At 43.2% G+C, this 23582-nt stretch overlaps 1 protein-coding gene across 1 annotated transcript in view; it reads left to right on the top strand.

Moving 5' to 3' along the window:
* Positions 1-3547: 3547 nt before the first annotated feature.
* Positions 3548-23582, top strand: part of LOC141047478 (uromodulin-like) — a 73530-nt gene continuing 53495 nt past the window's right edge. Inside the window, exons 1-4 of the mRNA XM_073542588.1 lie at positions 3548-3580; positions 11703-11870; positions 11946-12047; positions 13286-13503. Of these exons, the coding sequence (XP_073398689.1) occupies positions 11807-11870; positions 11946-12047; positions 13286-13503 (384 nt within the window). The 5' untranslated portion in view covers positions 3548-3580; positions 11703-11806. The remainder of the gene's footprint in view (positions 3581-11702; positions 11871-11945; positions 12048-13285; positions 13504-23582) is intronic.

Raw genomic sequence — 23582 nt, 5'->3', positions numbered from 1 at the left:
TATGTTCTCCCCGAGTTTGCGTGGGTTTGATACGGGTACTTCGGTTTCTTCCCACATTCCAAAGACATACAGATAGGGAATTGAGATTGTGAGTCACATCGGGGACAGCGATAATAATGTGTAAAAAAAAAAAAAAACTGTAAAGGGCTGCGGAATATGTTAGTGCTATATAAAAATAAAGATTACTATTATTAAGACAATGAGTCAAAAACACTGCAGAAACACACAAAGAATTGACATGTTGCAGAAAATAAAGCGCTGCAAATACAGATGGAAATTTACGTATCTTGTGCACAGCTTTGGTATTCCATTTTTGTTGCATTTACGCGCATAAAAAAACACCACGAACACGCATCAAACATGCATTTTGTACACATAGCCTTAAGCTAAATTAGGTTATGAGTGTTTTTCCATTGCACTTTTGAATGTGTTTTTTGCATGTGCTTTTATTCCATCCTGTTCCCTTTTTTTGTATAGTAAAAATAACCAGCATCAAAAACTCATGAGAATTTAACCTAAGTGTATGTTCACATGTGGCATAATGGTAACAGAGTTTTCAGTGCCAAAATCAGAGTGTTGTCAGAAAAAGCGTTGCGTATAACACGCTTGTTTTTGATGCATTTTTACATGTGTTTTCACAGCATTTTGACTAAAACAGCATCTTAAATTTTGAGACCACTGTGCTTTTTAATTACACTGCAAAAATTGACTTGAAATCTGCAACATGACAATTTCTCTTGCGAGTACACAGAATTTCATGTTCGGATTTTATCAAAAGAATTACATTAAGTCACATATGTCAAACTAAATCTGTGTCCCCCGCCCAGCATCGTACTTTCTACCTGCATCGCATTTTCAACTATATCGGCGTCCTATATGCCGATACAGTCTAAAGCAATGATAGAGGAGGAAGAATCAGCTGATGGTCCCTCTGTCATCATTCTCCCTCTGCTTTTGACGTCTCAGTGCAGCGGATGCTATAACATCATTACAACATGACCACTGTCCAAGATGTGCACATTATACTATATGGAGAACTATTTGGGACCATTATACTGTATGGAGAGTTATGTGGGGTCCATTATTCTGAATGAAGCACTGTGTGAGGCCCATAATACTGTACGGGGCACTATGTATGGCCATTTATACTGTATGGAGCACTATGTAGGGCCCATTATACTGTATGGAGCACTATGTAGGGCCATTTATACTGTATGGAGCACTATGTAGGGCCATTTATACTGTATGGAGCACTATGTAGGGCCCATTATACTGTATGGAGCACTATGTGGGTCCATTATACTCTATGGAGCACTATGTGGGTCCATTATATTGTATAGTGCTCTATGTGAAGCCATTATACTGTATGGAGCACTATGTGGGGGTATTATACTGTATGGAGCACTATGTGGGCACATTGTACAGTATGGAGCATCATGTGGGGCCATTATACAGTATGACACACTATGGGGGTCCATTATATTGAAAAGTGCACTATATGGGGCCATTATACTGTATGGAGCACTATACGGGCCATAAAACTGTATGGAGCACTCTGTGGGGTCATTATACTGTATGAAGCACTTTCATGGCCATTATACTATATGGAGCAGTGACTCACATGAGTAAATGGGTCAGTTAAACATTTAGTACACAATGGGCATAGCCATTCATAATAAACTTCACATTTTTCATGCTAAATTTCTTGCATAAGTCCATGAAACATATTAGAAATGCAAATAAAGAGAGCAATAATTTATATTGAATGGTTTCATATTTCTAGCAGTGTAATACAACATCCACCAGCAGTGCAAGCAATGAACAAGCATCAGTGAACGCAAGAAGTAAGTATAACCTCTGATAATATCTTGCACTGAATTTGTTCCGTATCTATTTGCTGTGTACCACAGATGAAACTAGTGGTTGAAAAGCAATAGTGGCTTGTAACCTCTCCAGTCAACATACAAATGACAGAAAAAACTGACGGCACATCCTAGTCTGAATAGGTGCATACCAAACAACAGCTTACATATCAAAATAAGGAAATGGTTGCACTCAATTGCATTAAAGCATATAAACATGAAATATATGAAATGTGAATAGCATAATGGCTTTTGGAATTTAGAAAAAACATATGAGATACTTAGCACAAAATTTGGCCAAAAGATGTGAGCCCATTCACCAACGTCAAGGTGATCTCATTGAACGGGTCCCTATTCTAACTGCCTCATGTGAACTACTGGCTAATAACAAGATAAAGCCTATATTTATAGGAAGATAGGATCCAAAAAGTGATTGGATGTAATTAAAATCACAGCTTGATGAAGGGCGGAGTACTCAGTCAGAAAGCTAACATACAAATTACAGAAAAAACTGACGGCATATCCTAATTAAAAAAACAGCCTGGGGACCCCTCTATTCTGCACAGCCAACCTTGCTGAAGCTGACAGCTGAGGGTCACAGCCCCCAGCTGTAAGTTTCGTCTGGTTTGTCATGAAAATGAGGGAAACCCCACGTCGGGTTTTCATTCACTCTGCTCTCCGGCCTGCAGAGCAGGAGCAGAGAATGACAGCCGCGTTCAGCACCAGCAGCCGGGAACAGCGCTTACTGTAGTGCTTCTTCCCGGCGGCGTCCGTGTGGTCCTGATGCGGTACGGTTGCCAAAACGCAGGTACCATGTGTCCACACGGACTGCTCCGGTACCGTTTTTTCCAGTACCGGAATTATCTGGACGTGTGAAACTGCCCTAAGGGCTCATACTCACTTGTGCGAGTCTCTCACATGAAAACCCGGCACTGCCGCCGGCACTGGGACCGGAGCATTTGGCAGCATAGAAATACATGTAGCCACACGCTCCGGTCCCAGTGCCAGCGGCTGTGCCAGGTTTTCATGCGAGAGACTCGCACGAGAATCGTGCAAGTCTCTCGCGAGTGAGTATGAGCCCTTAGGCATCATTCACATGTCCTCACCTCGCGAGCACTCTATATCACAGTCTGCATGCCAAAACCAGGAGAGGAACCCACAGAGAGAGTGCCTGCTCTTTGTCCTGGAGACACTCTCTGCCCTGTCACACAAACACCATAGAAAACCTGACCAAAAACACTAGTGTGTGAACAAAGCCCAACAGCTTACAAAGCAAAATTACTATGAAAAGGAATGTTTATAATCAAGGTTAATAGATAAAAGATAAATATTGTTTATAATTCATACCATTAAGATATTGTGTTTAATTTCAAAATCCATGATACTTCCCTCAAAAGCACCCGTCTGCGCCAATCTCCTCCTTTTCGATGACCTAAAACATGAAATGCTCCACACTGGCTCCGTGCAGTTCTGTAACCACTCCTGAATAGGATGGGCTTAGCTCCTTAGTCTGACTTATGCATGCGCACCCTGACTGTGATGTACAGTTACTTCAGAGTGCACAAAAGTGTTAAGGATACAGTATTTGTCTAATTCATAAATATTCACATATAGAAAAGATCTTCTAGGGTGCCTTAATAATGAAGTGGTTTAATCCAAAATATGTTATACCTCTACAGGTACAGTAAGTGAATGCTATGACGAGGTGTGGACTGAAGGTGAGTTTTCCTTAGGAATACATTGGGGCATATTTCTCACTGCTTAAGGCTTCCATACACTTGAGATGACAATAAAATGTCATTCGTACCAAACTTGCACCATAAGGCTGGTAGTGCAACAAGAGACTGCGCTGCTGTGGTAGAATTCAAGGTATCTTTATTGCCAACGCGTTTCCTGAGCCAGTCCCAGCTCACTTCATCATGGCCTGATGAAGTGAGCTGGGACTGGCTCAGGAAACGCGTTGGCAATAAAGATACCTTGAATTCTACCACAGCAGCGCAGTCTCTTATTGCACTACCAGCCTTCTCTTTGTACCAAGTCCTTGGACCTCGTGCAGACTGCTGCAGCTGTTTTATGCGATTATAGGTGTTGTGACTCTCACAACCCTATCAGGTGAGCCTAACACTTGCTGTGCACTCACTACTTTCCATACAGACCTACGCATTGGAAGCGCCCTGTCTCCCCCTTTTCTTTTCAAAACTCGCACCATACACATGTCTAATTACACTGAACAACTATCTTTGAGATGAAGCCATGCATTTTCAATGTATATTAAACAAAAACTTTCAATTATCTGTGAGATTGAGCCAATGGAATGTTTTCTGAATGATTAGCAGATACCCGTTATGCCATACACTACAGTTGTACAAAAATATCAGCCTTGGGATTGAACTGCAAACAGTAGTCGCACTCAAGTTGATTGTTTGCCTCGCAAAGAACTGAATGAAGAATTATCAATTTAGTCGAAATTGTCCATTTGATACAACTTTGGCCCAATGTGTATGGGGACCTTTAGAGTGGAGAACTTTAAAATGCACTAGAATTATTACAAGGTTTCATGCTTGACAAATCGTGTTCATCTTTAGACTGTTTAGTATACAGAAACTTTAAACTACCAATTAATTGACTTGGAATTGTCAGAATTCCAGTGCATTACATTTGATAAATCTCTCTCCTATTTGTAAATTATGCTTCTGACTCTAAAATCTGGTTGGTGCCATCTATGGCATAATTTCAAGTGAAACTCCACATTAATAATCATTACAAATATCTGAATGGCTTTACAATGGTAATTTAATATATCGAGGCCATTATTTCTACATTCTGGTCCCTGAAATGCAAACTTTGTGCTTCTTTTATCGTGGAATGCACAGATTCCCTGTCCTCAAAATAAGAGTTGTTTTTGGGGCACGAGACCACAACTGTTCATCAGTCCCTTCCAGATAAGAAAAACATGACTTCGGGGAATGTATGACTATACGGCCTTCTTTACATTATGGCCCTTACTCAACTATAAATAAAAAAATGCTGAAACCCATGAAAGTTTGTGGTCAGTAGAATGGTGTGGGATGAGGAGTGAATAAGTGCTAGACGGAGCCAGAGGTAGAGTGAGACATTGGGCTCGTGCACATGACTGTGTTTTTGGTCTGAGTGTGATCTGACAAAACATCAGATCATACTCAGACAAATGTTAAGTTATGGGGCCTTGTATATGTTAGATTTTTTCCTCTGAAAGAGTCTGTCTGAGGGAAAAAATTGTTGCATGCCTGAGTTTGATCCGATATTCGGATCGCAATCAGCCATGCAAGTCAATGAGTGTGCATTGAACTGCACTTGGATGACATCTGATTTCAGCAGTCTCACAGAATTGAGAAGATGGAGAAATCTTTTTCTTCAACTTCTCCTCATCCAAGACAATAAGGCTACGTGGTATTAAAGTTATCTCTGGTACCAGCTGTTGCAATAGGTTGTCGGCTATGCATTCCAGCTAGCACCACCGCAGATGGCATGACGATAGTTTCTGTGCCCCTGTCATCCATAAATGTCCTGTAAAACAGCAGCTTTCACATCCATTTGGTAATGGGGCAGTGACCAGACAAAAAGATCAATTTAAATATCTTTCTTTTCCAACTTACAAACAAATGCAAAACCTTATCCTCCGGTTTGCAGCCAGAATGTCTAGATTAGTCCAAATCCAAAAAGAAAAAAATAGAATGGCACTAAGAAACAGTCTACTTACTGGTGGAGTGGGTGGACTCGGAGTCAGCAACACTTTGCAAGGTGAAAGCATGGTGATGAAGGTGCTTGCTTGAAGAAGCACACATGAGGCAATCCAAAAAATAAGGAAAAAAAGCAGTACACTTCATTTATCATAAAAAACCTAAGTCCTTTATTTTAGAAAAGCATACATGGACAAGGTTTATGAGGGCAGGATAACTGCAGGCATGCAGACAAGAAACAGGACCATATTAGTCTATTGCCATGGACAACTGTCCCACTGTATAACCCGTGGGTGCGGTAATGGCGTTGCTCAAGTCTCTGGTCTGTGTTTAGTTTCGCACAGACAGGCCGACTCAGCGCTCCTGCTCTGTTGCTTGAAAAAAAAACCCCAATATTGACACAACCAAACCTTACCTGAAAGTTTAAATAGGAATCGTGGACATGAGCCACTCCCAACACCCGGAGTGGAGGGAGAGATCTGTCCCACTACTGTCCTACAGATCTCTCAAAAAATAAAAGCCCATGTCAGGATATCCTAAATCTGACTTGGTCAAACAGCTTGACCAAGTCCACACTCTATTTTAGTTTGCATTGTAACCACAGCTGTTGCTGTAATTACAATGCACTCCAATGGGTTCAGTATGTTTCTATGCACATCCTGGGGGACACCTAACGACCCTCATATATGATCTCCCTCACTGCCTTACAGTACGTACACAATGTAAATGCACTTATTGCACCCTAAGGCTGTGTGCACACGCTGCGAATTCTGCTGCGGATCCATAGCGGATTTGGCCCTGCGGATCCGCAGCAGTTTCTGCTGCGGTGCTGCGGTGTACAGTATTATTATTCCCTATGGGAAATGGAAATCGCAGTGCAGATGCTTCGGAATTGTCCGCGCGGTTTTTGCTGCGGTTTCTAATCCGCAGAAAGAATTGCATGTCAATTCTTTCAGCGTATTCCGCAGCGGTTTTCCATCTCCTCCATTGTGGAGATGATAAACCGCAGGGCAAAACCGCAGGCAAATCCGCAGATAAACCGCAGGTCTTTTGACCTGCGGATTTTGCAAAATCCGGGAGGATCAATCCGCAGCAGATTCCGCAGTGTGTGCACACAGCCTAAAAGTTTCCACTGCAGCTGGTTCAGAGAACTCAAAATCCTCCTTTTCACCCAATAATAATTGACAAATCCCACTGGATTAAGAATATCAAGAATATCATTCTTGCTAGTGGGAACAAGGTGTGAGGTAAAAACATTCTTCCAATTTCTCAGTAATTGCTGTTACACTGTAAGGATTAGAAATTCTCTGGATCAGCCACTGCTTAGACCAGCAAAGTGTAATATAGTAACATAGTAACATAGCTTTGAAGGCTGAAGGAAGACCTTATGTCCATCTAGTTCAGCCTATTTTTAGTGCAGCAGTTCTGCATTGTTGATCCTGGGGAAGGCAAAAAACCCACAGAGTAGAAGCCAATTTTCTCCATAGGGAAAAAAATTCCTTCCCCTAAGCTGGGTCAACCATCTACCTATAATATTATGTTATTCGTAACCTTCTATACTGTTACTCACAAGAAAAGCATTCATTCCTTTCTTAAATTCATTCAGTGAGTTGGCCATCACCACTTCCTCAGGAAGAGAATTCCAGAGCCTCACTGCTCTTACCGTGAAGAACCCTCTTCTATGCTGGTGCAGAAATTGTCTTTCCTCCAAACGAAGAGAATGCCCCCTTGTTCTTGTCACAGTCCTTGGTACAAACAGTTCATTGGAGAGATCTCTGTAATACGTTGTTTGTCATGTATGCCCTCTATATACATATGTACAGTATATAGATAGAGAAATTTGCTGCGTGTTTGGACAAATTGACTGAACCTACGTTTGATACAGTACTCCTGTTTGCCCATCTGTGGGAATGTGTTGAAGTTCCTAAACCCTAACGCCCCCATCACACACAGCGAGATCGCTAGCGACATTGCTGCTGAGTCACCAGTATTGTGACGCAACAGCGATCTCACCAGCGATATCGCTGTATGTGACACCTATCAGCGACCGGCCCCCCTGCCGGGTATCACTGATCGTGCTCAAAAGCCCTGGACTTTTTAATGATCGTTGGTCTCCCGCTGGCCAGCACGCATCGCTGCGTGTGGCAGGCGGGAGAGCAACGATCAGCGAGCTCCCAGCTCGTATCCAAGGTAAACAGCGGGTTTCTAAGCGCCGCGCGGCCCTTAGAAACCCACAGTGTACCTTAGATACCAGTGCGCTGGTGCAGGGAGCTGATAACCAAGGTAAACAGCAGGTTTCTAAGTGCCGTGCGGTGCTTAGAAACCCGCTGTTTACCTTGGTTACCAGCTCCCTGCACAAGCGCGCTGGTATCTAAGGTACACAGCAACGCGCACGCTCGTCATCGCTGGTGCTGATCGCACCTGTTTGGCAGCTCACCAGCGGTCATGTAGCGACACACCAGTGATCCTGACAAGTTCATATCGTTGTCAGGATCGCTGGTGAGTCGCTATGTGTGACGGGGCCCTTACTCCAATTAGGATGTGAATACTATCAACTTAAAGCAGAGAGCTTGCACTCTAAGCCCATATTGATTATATATATATGTAACCTGAATATGTTTTGGTAAACTGCTAGAATGACAAAACATGTCACTCTCCAAATATTTCTGGTCCGGACTGTATATAACACACCGATGCTGCTAGTACTGTTTCTTTGCGCCGGCTCTGAATTGAACACATTTCTGACTGAAGCATTAGCATAGACTCCTCCTTTTCTCCCAGCTGTCGGGATAATAAGGGAGATAGACCTGTGCAATGTTTTTAGTAGCAGGTATTGACTCCACTCAATTTTTTCTGTAACAATGCCATCTGTATGTTTTGCATCAATAAGATTGCAAAGGTCTTGAGACAGCTCACTGTTTTTACATGAGGTGTTTCTTGTGTAGGACATCTTTTTATAGGCCATTAGTTGAACTAGCTGATATTATTGATTTCAGCTGTTGTCATGACTTTTGATGGCTTTTTGTACCTTGCTTTCTTTATGTGTGGAATACTTTTTCCCTGTGTGATTTCTCATTATTACACTTTACTTATGGACATCTATGGTTTGATTTCTTTGCCTGTGTGGATTGGTAGGGCTGTTACAGACATATGGTGAGAATTTAATGCTAATAGCACCTATAGAAATATCTTTGCTTAGAAAATTAGTGATGTGTTCAATACTTCCACCTGCTGTATTTACAAAGTACTGAACATGAACAATATATCAGTATATATACAGGTGCTTCTCACAAAATTCAAAAATCATCAAAAAGATAATTTATTTCAGTTCTTCAATACAAAAGGAGTAATTACAGAGTGATATATTTCAAATGGAGTGGAGGGGTACACAATCCAAGCTGCTTGAGGTCTAGTGTGAAGTTTCCACAATCAGTGATGGTTTGGGGAGCCATGTCATCTGCTGGTGTAGGTCCACTGTGTTTTATCAAGACCAAAATCAGCGCAGCCGATTACCAGGAATTTTAAGGCACTTCATGCTTCCCTCTGCCGAAAAGATTTGTGGAGATGGAAATTTGATTCTCCAGCACGTATGGCACCTATCCACACTGCCAAAACTACCAATACCTGGTTTACAAACAACAGTATCGCTGAGCTTGATTGGCCAGCAAACTCACCTGACCTTAACCCCATAGAGAATGTATGGGGTATTGTCAAAAGGAAGATGAGAGACACCAGATCCAACAATGCAGACGAGCTGAAGGCTGCTATCAAAGCAACCTGGGCTTCCATAACACATCAGCAGTGCCACAGGTTGATCGTCTCCATGCCTCAACCAAGTATTGAGTACATTTACTGAATATACTGTACATTTCAGTAGGCCAACATTTTGAATTTTAAAATCATTTTTCAAGCTTGTGTATAAAGTATTCTAATTTACTGAGATAATGACTTTTGGGTTTTCATTGGCTGTAAGACATAATCATCAACATTAATAGAAATAAACACTTGAAATCAGTAGCGTAGCTACCAGGGGTGCAGAGGGTGCGGTCGTCCCGGGCCCCTTGTTCTGAGGGGGCCCACCCAGAGCTACTGCCACTGGGTTCGCCACCTGAGTTGTAATCAGGGTTACTGGTTTTTGCCCCCCCTGAGTTGAACCCCTAGCTAACCCTCTGCTTGAAATAGATCACTCTGTGTGTAATGACACTATATAATATGAGTTTCACTTTTTGTATTGAAGAACTGAAATAAATTAACTTTTTGATGATATTCTAATTTTGAGAGAAGCACCTGTATCAGAACATAAATATTACAGATCCCAATACACTATTTTTTGTCCAACAATTAACTCTCTTATCTCCCGCATACACAGGAATGCCCAGCTGAGTGTTCCTGTGCTATCTATGATTGAAACACTTTAAGATTTCTCTGGCGGCTGATTTATCTCCAGGGATCAAATCCAAGAGGCAGATTATTCTCTCCCACGACTTAATTTTTCAGGCGAGACGAGTTCCACCCAGTTTAGTCTAATGTGTATGGTGTGCCTTAAAAAAAAGCCTACAGACAGATTAATACATTGTTTATAAGTATATAGTACACTAGAAATAGGCCCAATGCTATTGTATCGGGAGTGCAGTGAAATGAACATCCGCCGGCAGGCGGCTCAGCCAATGAGCGGTGCCGTGCGGCTTTGGCGGGCGATTAGAATCCCCCGCCGGCTGAGCCAATGAACGGTGCCGCGTGGGATTTGAATCCCTTGCCAAAGCCACTCGGCGCTGCTCATTGGCTGAGCGCCCCTGGTATGCATGGTCCTCTCACCCCCCAATCCTGACATGCATGGTCCTCTCACCCCCCAATCCTGATATGCATTGTCCCCTCACCCCCTATCCTGGTATGCATGCTACCTCTCATCCCCCTATTCTGATATGTAGGGTCCTCTAACTCCTATTAAACTGCACACATACAAAAAAAAGCAAAAAAAACATTTATACTCACCTTTCTTCCCTGTGCTCCAGCGCTGTCCCATTCTGCCGGAGGCCAGGGGAGGAGCGCGGGCGGCTCAGCCAATGATCGTGCGGCGGCTATGGCGGGGGATTCAAATCTCCCGCCAGCTGAGCCAATGAGCAGTGCTGCGCGGGATTTGAATGCATGCATGGCCCTCTCACCCCCCTATCCTGGTATGCATGGTGCTCTCACCCCCCTATCCTGGTATGCAACGCCCTCTCACCCCGCTATCCTGGTATGCAAGGCCCTCTCACCCCCCTATCCTGGTATGCATGGTCCTCTCACCCCCCTATCCTGGTATGCATGGTCCTCTCACCCCCCTATGCTGGTATGTAGGGTCCTCTCACCCCCCTATCCTGGTATGCATCGTCATCTCAACCCCCTATCCTGGTATGCATGGTCCTCTCACCCCCCAATCCTGATATGCATGCTCCTCTCACCCCCCAATCCTGATATGCATGGTCCCCTCACCCCCTATCCTGGTATGCATGCTACCTCTCACCCCCTATCCTGATATGTAGAGTCCTCTCACCCCTATTAAACTGCACACATACAAAAAAAACAAAAAAAATTTATACTCACCTTTCTTCCCTGTGCTCCAGCGCTGTCCCGTTCTGCTGATGGCCGGGGGAGGAGCGCGGGTGGCTCAACCAATGAGTGTGCGGCGGCTATGGCGGGGGATTTGAATACCGCACGGCACCGCTCATCGGCTCAGCCAATGAGCGGTGCACGCGCGGCTTGGTGGGGGATATGAATCCCGGCCGCCATATACCCATAACTTGGGTGTTCCAATATGGCGGTCGGCGTACTTCCGGTCGCAGTGCATTGTGGAAGCGACACACAAGCGCTGGAAGTGTGTGACAGAGTTTATTGGTAATTATATATTAGATTACATTCAAAAAGAGTGTACTAGTCAGATAGATGACTTCTGTGTCCTGATGTGTATTTTGCTATAACTTTGCTGTGATGGTGACTTTCCTTGACAAAGCTGTGGCAAAAAATGCATTGGACAGCTCAAACCTATTACGTTGTTCTTTTTGTAACTTCCTAATTATGTACGCATATTCTAAACGAAAAATGATATGCTCTGTTTGGATTATCACTTTCTTTTTCCCTTCAGCTGCCCCATATTACTCCTGTGAAGTCTGTGGCGGGATATGCTCTAATGACAATCGCTGTATTTGTGGGGATGGAGTATATCAATGCCTACCCACAGATTGTCCTATGAAGAACAACGCGTGCTGCCCTGAGGGTCTGTTCTGGGATCCCATCAAATCCTGTTGTACAAGTAGGTATCCGCTAAATTATTCCCATAAACACATTATTTTTTGTGTGATTCTCTATCTTATCTTGTATTTTACAGGAACATTGTGGTGCAATCCATCATGTGGGCAAGATGAAATTTGTACAAATATTACTAATAGTGCAACTTGTGTGTGTAACAATGATTTCTACAAAAACAGTAGTAAGTAATCCAGAAATGCTTTATATCTATAATAATATAGGTTTCTCATCAATTAGATAACTGTTAATTAACAAAGTATGTTCAAGCAAAGTTTTTGTTATGTCAATTTCATTGAAAGCTGCCACATGTATACTAGCCTCATCAAATGGCTACAACTTATTATAAAAGTAGTCACCTAATCGTCTTTATGACACTTTGGAATCAATAGTGTTATTATTTGTCAGTGTTAAAACATCTGTACCTGTTTAAAGCTTGTGGGACTTTGTCAACTTAAAATGACAGCCGAGGGCATAGCTTTTTACATTCCATGAAATTACAGCTGAAGTGCAAGTGATCAGTTACGATGCCTGCCCCATCGCTTCACTGGAAGAACCACCAAGGCATGACATACTATTAGGGCATTAGGCAGGATGGGGTAAAGCTTACTTGCACACTTGTTTTAAAGGGGTTTTCTGCTTTTAGAAAAGTGTTCCCCACTGATCAGTTAGAAATAAAAAATACAGATAGTACTTACCCTTCTCGGCAGCTTTCTGATGCTGCTCCAGCCTTTCCGATGCTGCTCCAGCCTTTCTGATGCTGCTCCAGCCTTTCCGATGCTGCTCCAGCCTTTGTGTTTTGGCTGCAGCAGTGACATCAGAACTCTAATGCATATCACCGCTGCAGCCAGTCACTGAGCTTGGTGGCTCATTGCGTCAACAAAAGCAGAGCCGCTATGTTCAGTGATTGGCTGCAGCAGTGATGTGACATCTCTGCTCCAGTCAAACCCCGGACACCGATGCAATGACAGGCTGCTGGTAGTAGACTGGGGATAGTGTTTACTATCTGTAGTTTTTCACTATTCTTCAGTCAGTTGAAGACCACTTTTCTAAAAAAGGAAACTCACTATATTTTTTTTTTCAAGTGTTCCTTTTTCTTTATGGAAAGCACTGTATAATAAAGGCATGGCAGCATCATTATGTTTGCTTAGGACATTGGTCACGTGTTCAATACTTATTTCACCCGCTGTATAAGGATAGAGGATGTATATGTTTCAAATGCAATAATATCTCCCAAATTGAATTACGTGTCTACTCAGGGTTCTTAGTCTACTATTACACTTTCACTAATGGTCAGACAGAGTGAGAAATATGGGGATTGCATGTTGTCCACAGCACTGTACATTTTTTAATAATTGTAAAATGTAATTGACATTACTACGTGTATACTCTGTAACATTTACCTTGTAATTTACTTGGCAGCCACTGCAGACATCACTCCTTTCATAACATGTGGTTTTGGCACAATTGAGGTGTATGTTGCTAGTCGCTGTCTTTTGGACTACCTTGGCTATGACTACAGGAACCTACATCTGGGCGATACGGCATGCACATTCTCCTACGTCAGCTATCACAGTAACAAACCTGTTGTGATCCTTCAATTAAAATCTGAATCCGGATGGTGTGGTAACAAGCTGACGGTAAATATTTGTTGGTTTTCTTGTTTTTAACTGTAACATTTATCTTCGTTATAATATACCTCATTTAGAAAAATAAATTCCAGAAAAAGAAAAATTGGATGCAAGATGATTGCTCCGCTAGATATCTGATAGAATCTGACTGTGCACACTATTAATACCTTCATGACATACGCCGTTCTAGTACGGTGCGTGTCGTATCTTCCCCGCCGGAGCCCACAACTTTCCTGACACATGTCAGCTGTTTTGAACAGCTCACATATGCCCGGATCAGCCGCGGGTGGAATCGTGATCCATCGGCGGCTATGAACCAGGTAAATGCCGCTGTCAAACACCAACAGCAGCATTTAACGCACGTTTCCGTCATCGGGCTGCAAATCCGCCCATCGGTGACCCTCGTCAAGTGATTGTGGGTCACCAGTGGGTCGGCATGACAACCAGACATTTCCTAAAGACCTCTATGGTTGTCATTGCCGGCTTGCTATGAGTGCCACCCAGTGGTTGGCGCTTATAGCAAGTTGTCAGCAATTCTGCTACATACAGATGATCTCATCATCACCTGTATGTAGCAAAGCCGATCAGGTTATGGCAGCTTCTAGTATCCCATGAAGACTATTGAAGCATGCCAAAAGTAAAAAAAAAGTTATTAAAAATATTAAAAATGTAGAAAAAATACAAAAGTCCAATCACCCCCCTTTCACCCCATTCAGAATAAAACAATAATAAAAAAGTCAACTATACACATATTTGGTATCACCACGTTCAGAATCGCCCGGTCTATCAATATAATAAAAAGGATTAACCCGATCACTAAACAGTGTAACGATAAAAAAAAAGTCAAAACGCCAGAATTACATTTTTTTGGTGGCTGGAACATTGCATTAAAATGCAATAACGGGTGATCAAAAGATCATATCTGCACCAAAAATGTATCAATAAAAACAACAGCTTGGCATGCAAAAGTAAGCCCTCCCCCAACCCGAGATCACGAAAATAGAGACGCTCCGGGTATCGGAAAATGTCGCTTTTTTTTTTTTTTTTAACAAATTTTTTTCACCACTTAAATAAAAAAGATCCTAAACATGTTTGGTTCCTAAAAATTCGTAGAGATCAGGAGAATCATAAAACCAGGTCAGTTTTAGCATTTGGTGAACATGGTAAAAAAAAAAATCCAAAAAAAGTTGTGCAATTGCATTTTTTTTGCAATTTCACCGCACTTGGAATTTTTTTCCCCGTTTTTGAGTACACAATATGGTAAAACCAATGGTGTCGTTCAAAAGTACAACTCGTTCCACAAAAAAAAAAAAAACAGTCCCTCACATGGCCATATTGATGGAAAAATAAAAAAGTTATGGCTCTGGGAAGAAAGGGAGCGAAAAACAGAAGCGTAAAAATGAAAAAAAAAGCATGAAGGGGGTTAATGTTTTCTCTGCATTATTGTCCATAGATTTAATCTGTTGTGTTCTTGCCTGTCATAAATGACTTTCAAAGGTAAATGAAGAATTACCTTGTGTAAGATGGCAAACTGCATTTTATTTGTGGTTTTATAATGGAAGCTCTTTGGCCTCATGTTTCTATTCACACATACATAGTGGATATATGCACTGGGTATGACAGAATGAGTATACCTAGCATGACAGCTGTCAGGAGGGGCAGCAGCCTAGGATCCCATTTCCTTTTATAGATGAGGTGCAGCTAGAGATCATTGTGAATGGAGAATGAGCAGATTAAAAGCCAATGTAACCAAAATAATTTCATGTTGAACTCATCATAAATGGCGAATTAACGTCCACTTCAGCATTTTTTTTATTACGGCGCTGGTGCCGCTAATCTAAGGTCCCTGATCCTAGTTTTCTACTTACCAGCCACTGTCTTCAGCTTTTCCCGGTGCCACTCCGGTCCCACACCGCCATCTTGCAACAGAACTTCTGACTGACCAGAAATCAGAGGTCGCAAGCTCTTAATTTGACTCTATGAGAGACTTTTTCTGGCCTCATTCTGGCTCTCACCGACTTACATTGAGTTGTGCCTTTCGGATTGCTAAGCAAATACTGGAGCAATCAGTAGGTCACAACCTGCTAAAAACCTACTGGAGCGGCGTCAGGATCAGGTGAAGACAGCTCCTGGTAAGTATGAGATTAGGCACAGGAAGCTTAGATTAGTGGCACCACTCCAATGCTGCATTAAAACTAAAACGCTGGAGAGGTGCTTTAAGGCTGGATAGAAATGTTGCAATAATGCCTAATATCTACTCGTAACACTGGTTTGCCTTTCCTTCTGGGGCTTCACTAGCCAAAGCAAGGTGAAGCCTGGGCCATTCCATCAGTTAGTAGCCAAGCCAATAGAACAATATGTATTGTACCTTCATTGCTAGTTAGTGTTCAGCCACAGAGCCCTGACCACACAGTCACCATTACCAGTCTCCATGCCCCAGGTCGATATCAAATTTACATTTTTAATAATGTTGCCATAAAAAAAGTATTCTTGAAATTTTATATTGGGCTACGTTCCCATGATTAGTATTTGGTGATTTTTGATGCTAATTATGCAAATTGTCTCTTCAGAGAGGAAGAGGACTAGAACGCTAGTGCCACCTATTGGAAGTAGCAATCCTAAAAGTCAATGTTGACCATTTAATGAGCCTTGTTACATGACTTAGGATAATAGCCAAGCCAGAATCTCAATTTGCAGACACTGTTTCTTTTTTTCTTTTTTTTTTTAAAAACCATTCAGGTTAGTTATAAACAACTCAATATAAGCTCATCAACTTAAACGTCGTTGTTTCAACTCTCAACATCATGGTTCATATTTATTTTAGTACAACAAACCAAGGGTATACACAAGATACATCCTGAACATCAATAAACATCACTAGAATTCACTGATATTTGATCAGGTGCTGCCATTTTTTAAATTTCCAGACACCCTCTGCATCAGAACCACCACCGCCTTCGCTGTCTAATTTATAAATCAAGTATAATCTAGAAAGGATCAGTCCGACACACTTATTCACCACTACATGCTTCTCTTTGAAAATTCCTAAATTCCTCACATCCCACAAACTCTGCATCACACAAGTCATAATTAACCATAGGATTCTATTTTTCACACGACCACATGCACCAATTCCAAACATCGCAACACACCAGTCAATAAAACTCACACCCGCTAACTCCTTATACAACCCACCTACACACTTCCACACACTGCACTCGTAATCACAGTCCCACATAGTATGCCACAAAGTCTCACATCCACCACATCCTTCCCTCGGGCACACATCAGTTCTGGTCAGACCTCGTCTCTTCTGAACCTGTCGCACAGGCAAAATATTGTGCAAGGACATCCATACTGTTAGGAATGGCGGAACGCACTTAAAAATAATAATAAAGTGCGTTCGCCGCTCGGGGTCCACCGTGCAGCAGGTGTTACAACCGCTGCTGAGTAATGGCAGACGAGCAATATGGCGATATAATGCGCACGGGTTCAACTTCCCCCGAAGTGCGCAGAGCGGGCTCTGTTCACACACAGAGGCGCCGCAACAGAAACATACAAAAGTCTGAGTCTGTTAGAGTCACAGGCCTCAGGTAAATGCACACACAGTATAAGGTCGCAGGAGCAGGAAGTAAGACAGAGGGGCTGCGTCCGTCTAGACCTACCGTGTGTGCGGCGTCGCTACTGCGAACGCCAAGAAGGGCTATAACTGCAGCGCAGGACACTGCCGCTGGACGACACAGCTACAAAGCAGACGCTATGTCGGACGCTAGCGCAGAGGTGCGGTGTGCACAGTGGCCTAAGGCTTGCCACAGACTGGCGCAGACTACTGAACCAACTCCCTAACCACATGCATAATATCAGAGGGAAGGGGTTTCATAATAAGTCACCAGAATCATACATCCGTCACCATTCACACATAGCAGTATAGTCTATACTAGCGCATAGCGGAACGGCCATGCACGCTTTTTATAGCAGCCAGGACCTTCCGGAAGCTTCCAGATCTCCGAGATGGACCAATGAGATCTAGAGCAGGACCTGAGCACATGACTCCTGATCTCCAATGGGAAACCGTCTCATGAGCATGCTCAGTAGGAGAACAGAGGGACTTAGCCCCTGGAGAGATTAGCTGCAAGGCAATCTCCTCTGCGGTAGATAAAGAGCAAGAGACCGCAGAATGTAAGGGTCTGGATTCCTGCAGAGCAGATGCAGGAACCTGACTCCTAACACATACAATATCCCTTTGTCTATTAGACATCACGTGCGTTCCCAAACTCTTCCATGCAACCAAAACTTCATTCCCTCTCAACCCCACAATATTACATTCCACATCATTCTTACGTATTATTTTCATCACATTCTTAGCCATTCTAAAATCATTCATCAGTACACTCAGTAAATCATGCTTCCTCACAAACTTCTCAATCACCCCATACCAGACCGGACACTGGAAAGCAACAGGCACTTTAGCATCCCCTTTTCTCCAACATAAGCCATATAACATCCAACCAGCAGAATAGCTTGCCATATACGCTCCCTTGTTTCCTTTATTCAGCAAAATAACAACAGTTTTGATATACCGAAGCCCCAGAAAAATCTCAATGTTTGGAAATGCCATGCCACCATGGTGACACGCCTTATAAAGACTTTCTCTATTTTACTGCTCCAGAAAAAAGTAAAAACTAACTTTTCCACTCTTTTTATTTTCCTACATGACCGTGGAAAAACTGTTGCAATAAAAAGCAAAATCGGAAGAATCACCGCTTTTATGACCAAAATCTTACCAATCAAGGTCAAATCTCTCAGTCGCCAAAAATTAAACTTACGCTCTATGCGCAATCCACACTCCTCCCAGCTCTCCTTACCTTCCAAGTCCTTATTAAATAATACTCCCAGCACTTTGATAGCACCCTCCTCACACTTTACCCCCTCCATTTTAACCCTGTCATCTCCAAAACATTTAAAACTACATTTATTCCAATTCACTCTAAAGCCAGACGCACCACAGAAAAACTCCAGAAGCAACTTAACCCTTCTCATAGACGCAACACTTTCACTCACAGCCACAACATCATCCTTATATCCAAGAACTTTCACATGCTTCCCACCACTCCCAGGTACCAACAAACCTCGCATCATTTTATAACGTCTCGCCAAGCACAACAAAGGTTCAATCACACATACAAACAAGACAGGGGACATGGAACACCCCTGCCTTACACCAGGCTTAATATTCACTTTCTCACTCAACCACCCATTAACAAGAAACTCACTTGACACACAATCATACTGTTAGGGCTGGCGGAACGCACCAAATAATAAAGTAGTAGTAGGTGCGTTCGCAGCCTGGGGTCCACCGTGCAGAGGTGGTACACTGCTGCTAGACAATGGCGGAAGAATAGAGCGGTGTGAAAACAGTCACACGTGGGTTACGTCACCCAGTGTGAATAGGAGCGGACTCTGTTAATTCACAGAGCCGCACAACCGCTGAACGTGGATGCCGGAGTCTGTTTAGCTCACAGAGCCCAGCCAAAGAGCACATAGCAAATGGCCATAGAACTCTACCCCAAGGACACGGGGTTAGAGTCCCTCTAGGCCCACTGAGCGTGCGGCGTCGCTGCCTTGAACGCCGCTATAGACGCTGGCTATGGAATGTGGAGCACTTGCACTGAGGCGTGCCGAGTCACTGATGAAGACCAATGCCTGACTCAGATTCTGACCTACCTACGCCTAAGCCTAGGCGCTAGCAGGCTAGACTGCACAACACATGCGTACCAAAGGTAGGGGTTTCATAATGAGTCAGTCACCAGAGACATTCATACGTGCATACATCACTCACTCCTTATAGTCTGAAAATACAGTCTATCCTAGCGTATTGCCGAGCGGCCATGCGACCCTTTTATAGCCGCGAGCATCCGGGACCTTCCTGGCTTCTCGGATGGTCCAATCCGAACAGGAGCAGGACCTGAGCATGTGACCTTCGATCTCCAATGGGAGATCACTCCAAGGACATGCTCAGTGGTCCGACATGAGGACTTAGTCCCTGGAGAATCTCGCTGCTGAGCAGCATGTATTGCCATAGCTGAGCCAGAGGTGGCAGCAGCAAGCAAACCCACGAAGCTGGTCTGGGCAGAGCGCCGGGACCAACGAGTTTGCTGAACAACCTCCTCTGCGGCTGGAGAAGAATGGGAGACCGCCGGAAGTAAGGCTCGGGATTCCCGCTGTGCAGGAACCCGACGCCTAACACATACAAAGACATTATCCCATTCCCAAATTTTTGAGGAAATCCCATTCTCTCCAGAACTTTAAACAAAAACACATGCGAGACCCTATCAAACGCTTTCTCAAAATCAATTGACAGAACCATACACTTCCGTTTCCTTCCCATGCAGTCTCCAATCAAATCCCTTAATAACAATAAGTTATCACTCATATTTCTTCCAGGCACAGCACACACTTGATCCTCATCCACAACACTACCAATCACCTCACGCATATGATTCGCCAACAATTTGCTATAGATTTTGTAATCTGCATTCAGCAATGTTATAAGTCTCCATTTCTCTAAACACTTTCTCTCACCTTTCTTATGCACAAGCACAACCACCCCCTCTTTCATTGATTCATACAACTTACCACTCTCCCACATATACTTACATATTTCAGTCAAATCAGCACCCAGAAAATCCCACGCCTTCACAGAGAATTCTACCGGCAACCTGTCTTTACCTGGTGTCTTATTCTTTTTAGCACTCTTCATCACATTTTCTACTTATTCCATAATTACGTCCTCATTCAAAATATCATATTCTCCACTATCCAACTTGTTCTCTAACCCATTCAGCACTTCTGAAACAAGACCAGAATCAATCCATTTTTTATCATATAACTTGCTATAGAACCTATTCACCTCCTTTATCACATTCTCACCTGACACACACAAACCGTTCCTATCCAGGATTTTATCCATATCAACCTTTCTCCCATTCCTTTTCTTAAAAAAGAACTTTGTGCACTTTTCATCTTTCTCAAGATGTTCTATTTTGGTGCGATAGATGATTTCTTTCCCTTTTTCATCCATAACATGCTTTAATTCACTCTTTGTCTCATCCCGCTTTCTCCACACTTCCTTAACCAGTCTAAACACCTGTTTAACAACATTTTATCTATCCTGGATGCAATACCACCCCTATCAGCATGGTACGTTGGCGGTGGTGGGATGCCAAATTTCAGGGCAGCATCATCTAGAAGGGAAAAATCAGAAATAAGATTGAATAACTTTTTACCAGTTATGTCACAATTCCCTTCTGTGATGCAATTAAAGTCTCCAACTAAAACTATAGGCATTTTGCCCGGAAGAAACAAACTTAATTTTTCCAAAAGAGCCAGACGCTCCTTTTTCTTGTCGTGTCCTGATGGACAGTACACATTAATAATTCTAGCCCGCCACCCCCTATAGCTTACATGTGCAATTATACATCTACCCACCTCTACCACCGTGAAGCTATCTAAACTAATCTCCCTGTTACACATTAATATCCCTACACCATCATTCCTATTAACACATGAGCCAGACGATACATGCTGTCCGTAAGGCCAGTCCTTATCGCTTGGAGCGTCCACAATCCCACATTCTTGAAGACAAAAGATGTGAGCGTTCATCTGTTTAATATAATCTAGAGCGATTGCCCTCCTGAATTTGGATCTAATTTGCCTGACATTCAGGGACGCAATGCCCCAACCAGCTTGGGGAGCCATAACATGACTGTGTTATTTACATGACGACTGTAAGAGAATGGTCAGTCATAATATACTGAGCGGCCATGTTGTCTCTAGCAGCCATTTTGTTGAAAGTTAGAGAAGATTCAACTTTTACAAAAGAGCTGATAAAATGTATTAAATGGAGGATGGAAAATGAGATCATGTCTCCTAGCAACCTCAGCAGATGTGCGTAGAGGAAGATTGGATCAATCAATAGGGTCACAGGTTACCAAATATATGGTCAGTATGCTTATACGTGATAGTGTGGTAGCGAAGAGTAGAGTAGTTAAAATGTCAGGATGTAAGAATTTAGGGACCTAGACTGGAGACAATGATAAGATTTTAGGACAGTAGCCATAGATACCAATGACTTATGGGTTTTAGTGTTGCTTGAAGAAATGTTAATTAATATCTTCATATTATGTCATTATATTCTCTTTTCTAAACCACGTTTCTGTAGATTACCATGAAAACGCCTTAGAATTATAATGTTAACGCCCTCTGCGGCAAAATGCAGCTTTCTTTGTTCTGGTAATGTATAAGAAGCCCCTGTTACTGTCGATCGGGGCCATTCCATCGCCATCATGCCACTGTGCCTCACCATGGCCAGGGCACAGAGCCTTATCACCGCTAGACCTCCTAGCGAATCTCTGCCTGTCTGAATTCCTGTTTTTGCCCGCATATTCCAACTCCTCTGTTATTCTGTATCTGTCTTGCTGTGTATCTCCGAATAAACCTTCAACCTCAGCTTGATAAGAGATCGTCTGTGGAACTTCTTCCCGACTCTTCCAGCTCTCAATAGAACTTTTTCTTACAAGTGGCGAGCCAGCCAGGAGGAGCGGCTCCGGAGAGCTGCCTCCAGAAGAACCACCGGAAGAAGCCACAGATGAGGGCTTGGAGGTGGGAAGAGGAAGAGAAAAAAATAAAAGAAACGCGTGTGGCCATACGTTAAACCGGTCAAAGGAAGCCAGCCTGAAGGAGAACCTCTCGTGATCGCTCTGAAACCGCCTGCCCGATTTTTTTATAATAAAACCACGGACAAAGAAAAAGACTATAAAAAGATGAGTAACTAAGAAGAAGCTATCTACAAGGACGTGAGAATTTGTTGTGCCTGGTAGCAAGAAGCTTTAAAAGGGCGTGGGGAGACGCTTGGCAAGCGTAACGAGTGAGGCTGGAATCACGGCTGCACCTCTTTTGATATCTGGTCGACCCCAAACAGCTGCAGCGAGGTCTTCCATCTGAGAGGTGTGAGTATCTAACTTTGCTTAAATTGCATTTGTTGATACTAGGACAGAGTAAAACTCGTCCTTGTAGACCACTGTAAATATGGAGTGGTTACGGAAGCAGGCAGAGAAATATGCTGGCACACCCCAGCTGGAGGGGGTTAATGTGGAAACCACGTGGTTAAATTGTATGCGATGGTTTACCACAGAGAACAGGGAACTAGATAGAAAAAATTCACTAGGTTAAGCTAATAGCCAAGTAGTGGCTTTGTGTAAGACAGTCATAACTTTTGATCAGGCTCTTGATAGGTAGCTTACACAGCAATATGTTAACATGATCACCCGGGGAGGGGCAGCGTATAGGGAGAGATCAGAACAGCTGAGTGAGATGCTGGAGCTAGCAGCGAAGCACAGAGAGGAGGGGTGCGAGCAGCAGCAGCTGAGAGCAGTTATGTCACAGATGGACACTGCAGCTTCGAAACACAGTGCTGATGTAAATACACTTGTAGACTGGAGAAGAGTTAGGAGAATGAGTAAAGTAGTACATAACAAGATATAGTGTCCCAACAGCTCCAGCTTATGCAGACACAGTTGAGGAAAGATATATTGTCCCGACAGCTCCAGCACATGCAGACCCTAGGTTAGGTGTGATGCTGCTTCAACCCCGAGAGAAAAAAAATCCCAGGCCAAATGTTCCTGGTCCATCTTAAATTTATTAAAAAAAAATGTTGCCTAATTGGGAGGAAAGTAAGTGAGTGTTTTGTTAGGACGATGCAATCTGAGGTGAGGGGTGATGAGTCTAATGTTTTTGCATGCCATTCACCTCGGGGTGTATCTGCTGATTCAGGGAGGCCAGGAGTTCCGGGGGGGTATGCGCAGCTGCAGAGAATGGGCAGGTCCCGTTCGGCAGAGCCCCCACGGGATCCCATGAGAGGTCCTCCCTTGTGTTATTTTTGTGGACATCTGGGACATGTTAGACGTTTTTGTCCCAGCCTTGTGCCAGGGATTGTTCCCCGAGAACCCCGGGCACCATTTAACCCCCAACAGACCCGGGAGTTTTCTAGACCACCTTTCGGAGTTAGACCTCTGTATCCAGCAGTGAAT

This window comes from Dendrobates tinctorius, unplaced genomic scaffold (assembly GCF_039654945.1).
Source record: "Dendrobates tinctorius isolate UK_male_01 unplaced genomic scaffold, ASM3965494v1 ptg000127l, whole genome shotgun sequence".
Classification (NCBI taxonomy): Eukaryota; Metazoa; Chordata; class Amphibia; order Anura; family Dendrobatidae; genus Dendrobates; species Dendrobates tinctorius.
Note: the sequence above shows the minus strand (reverse complement) of the source record. Positions and strands in the feature narration are given on the sequence as shown.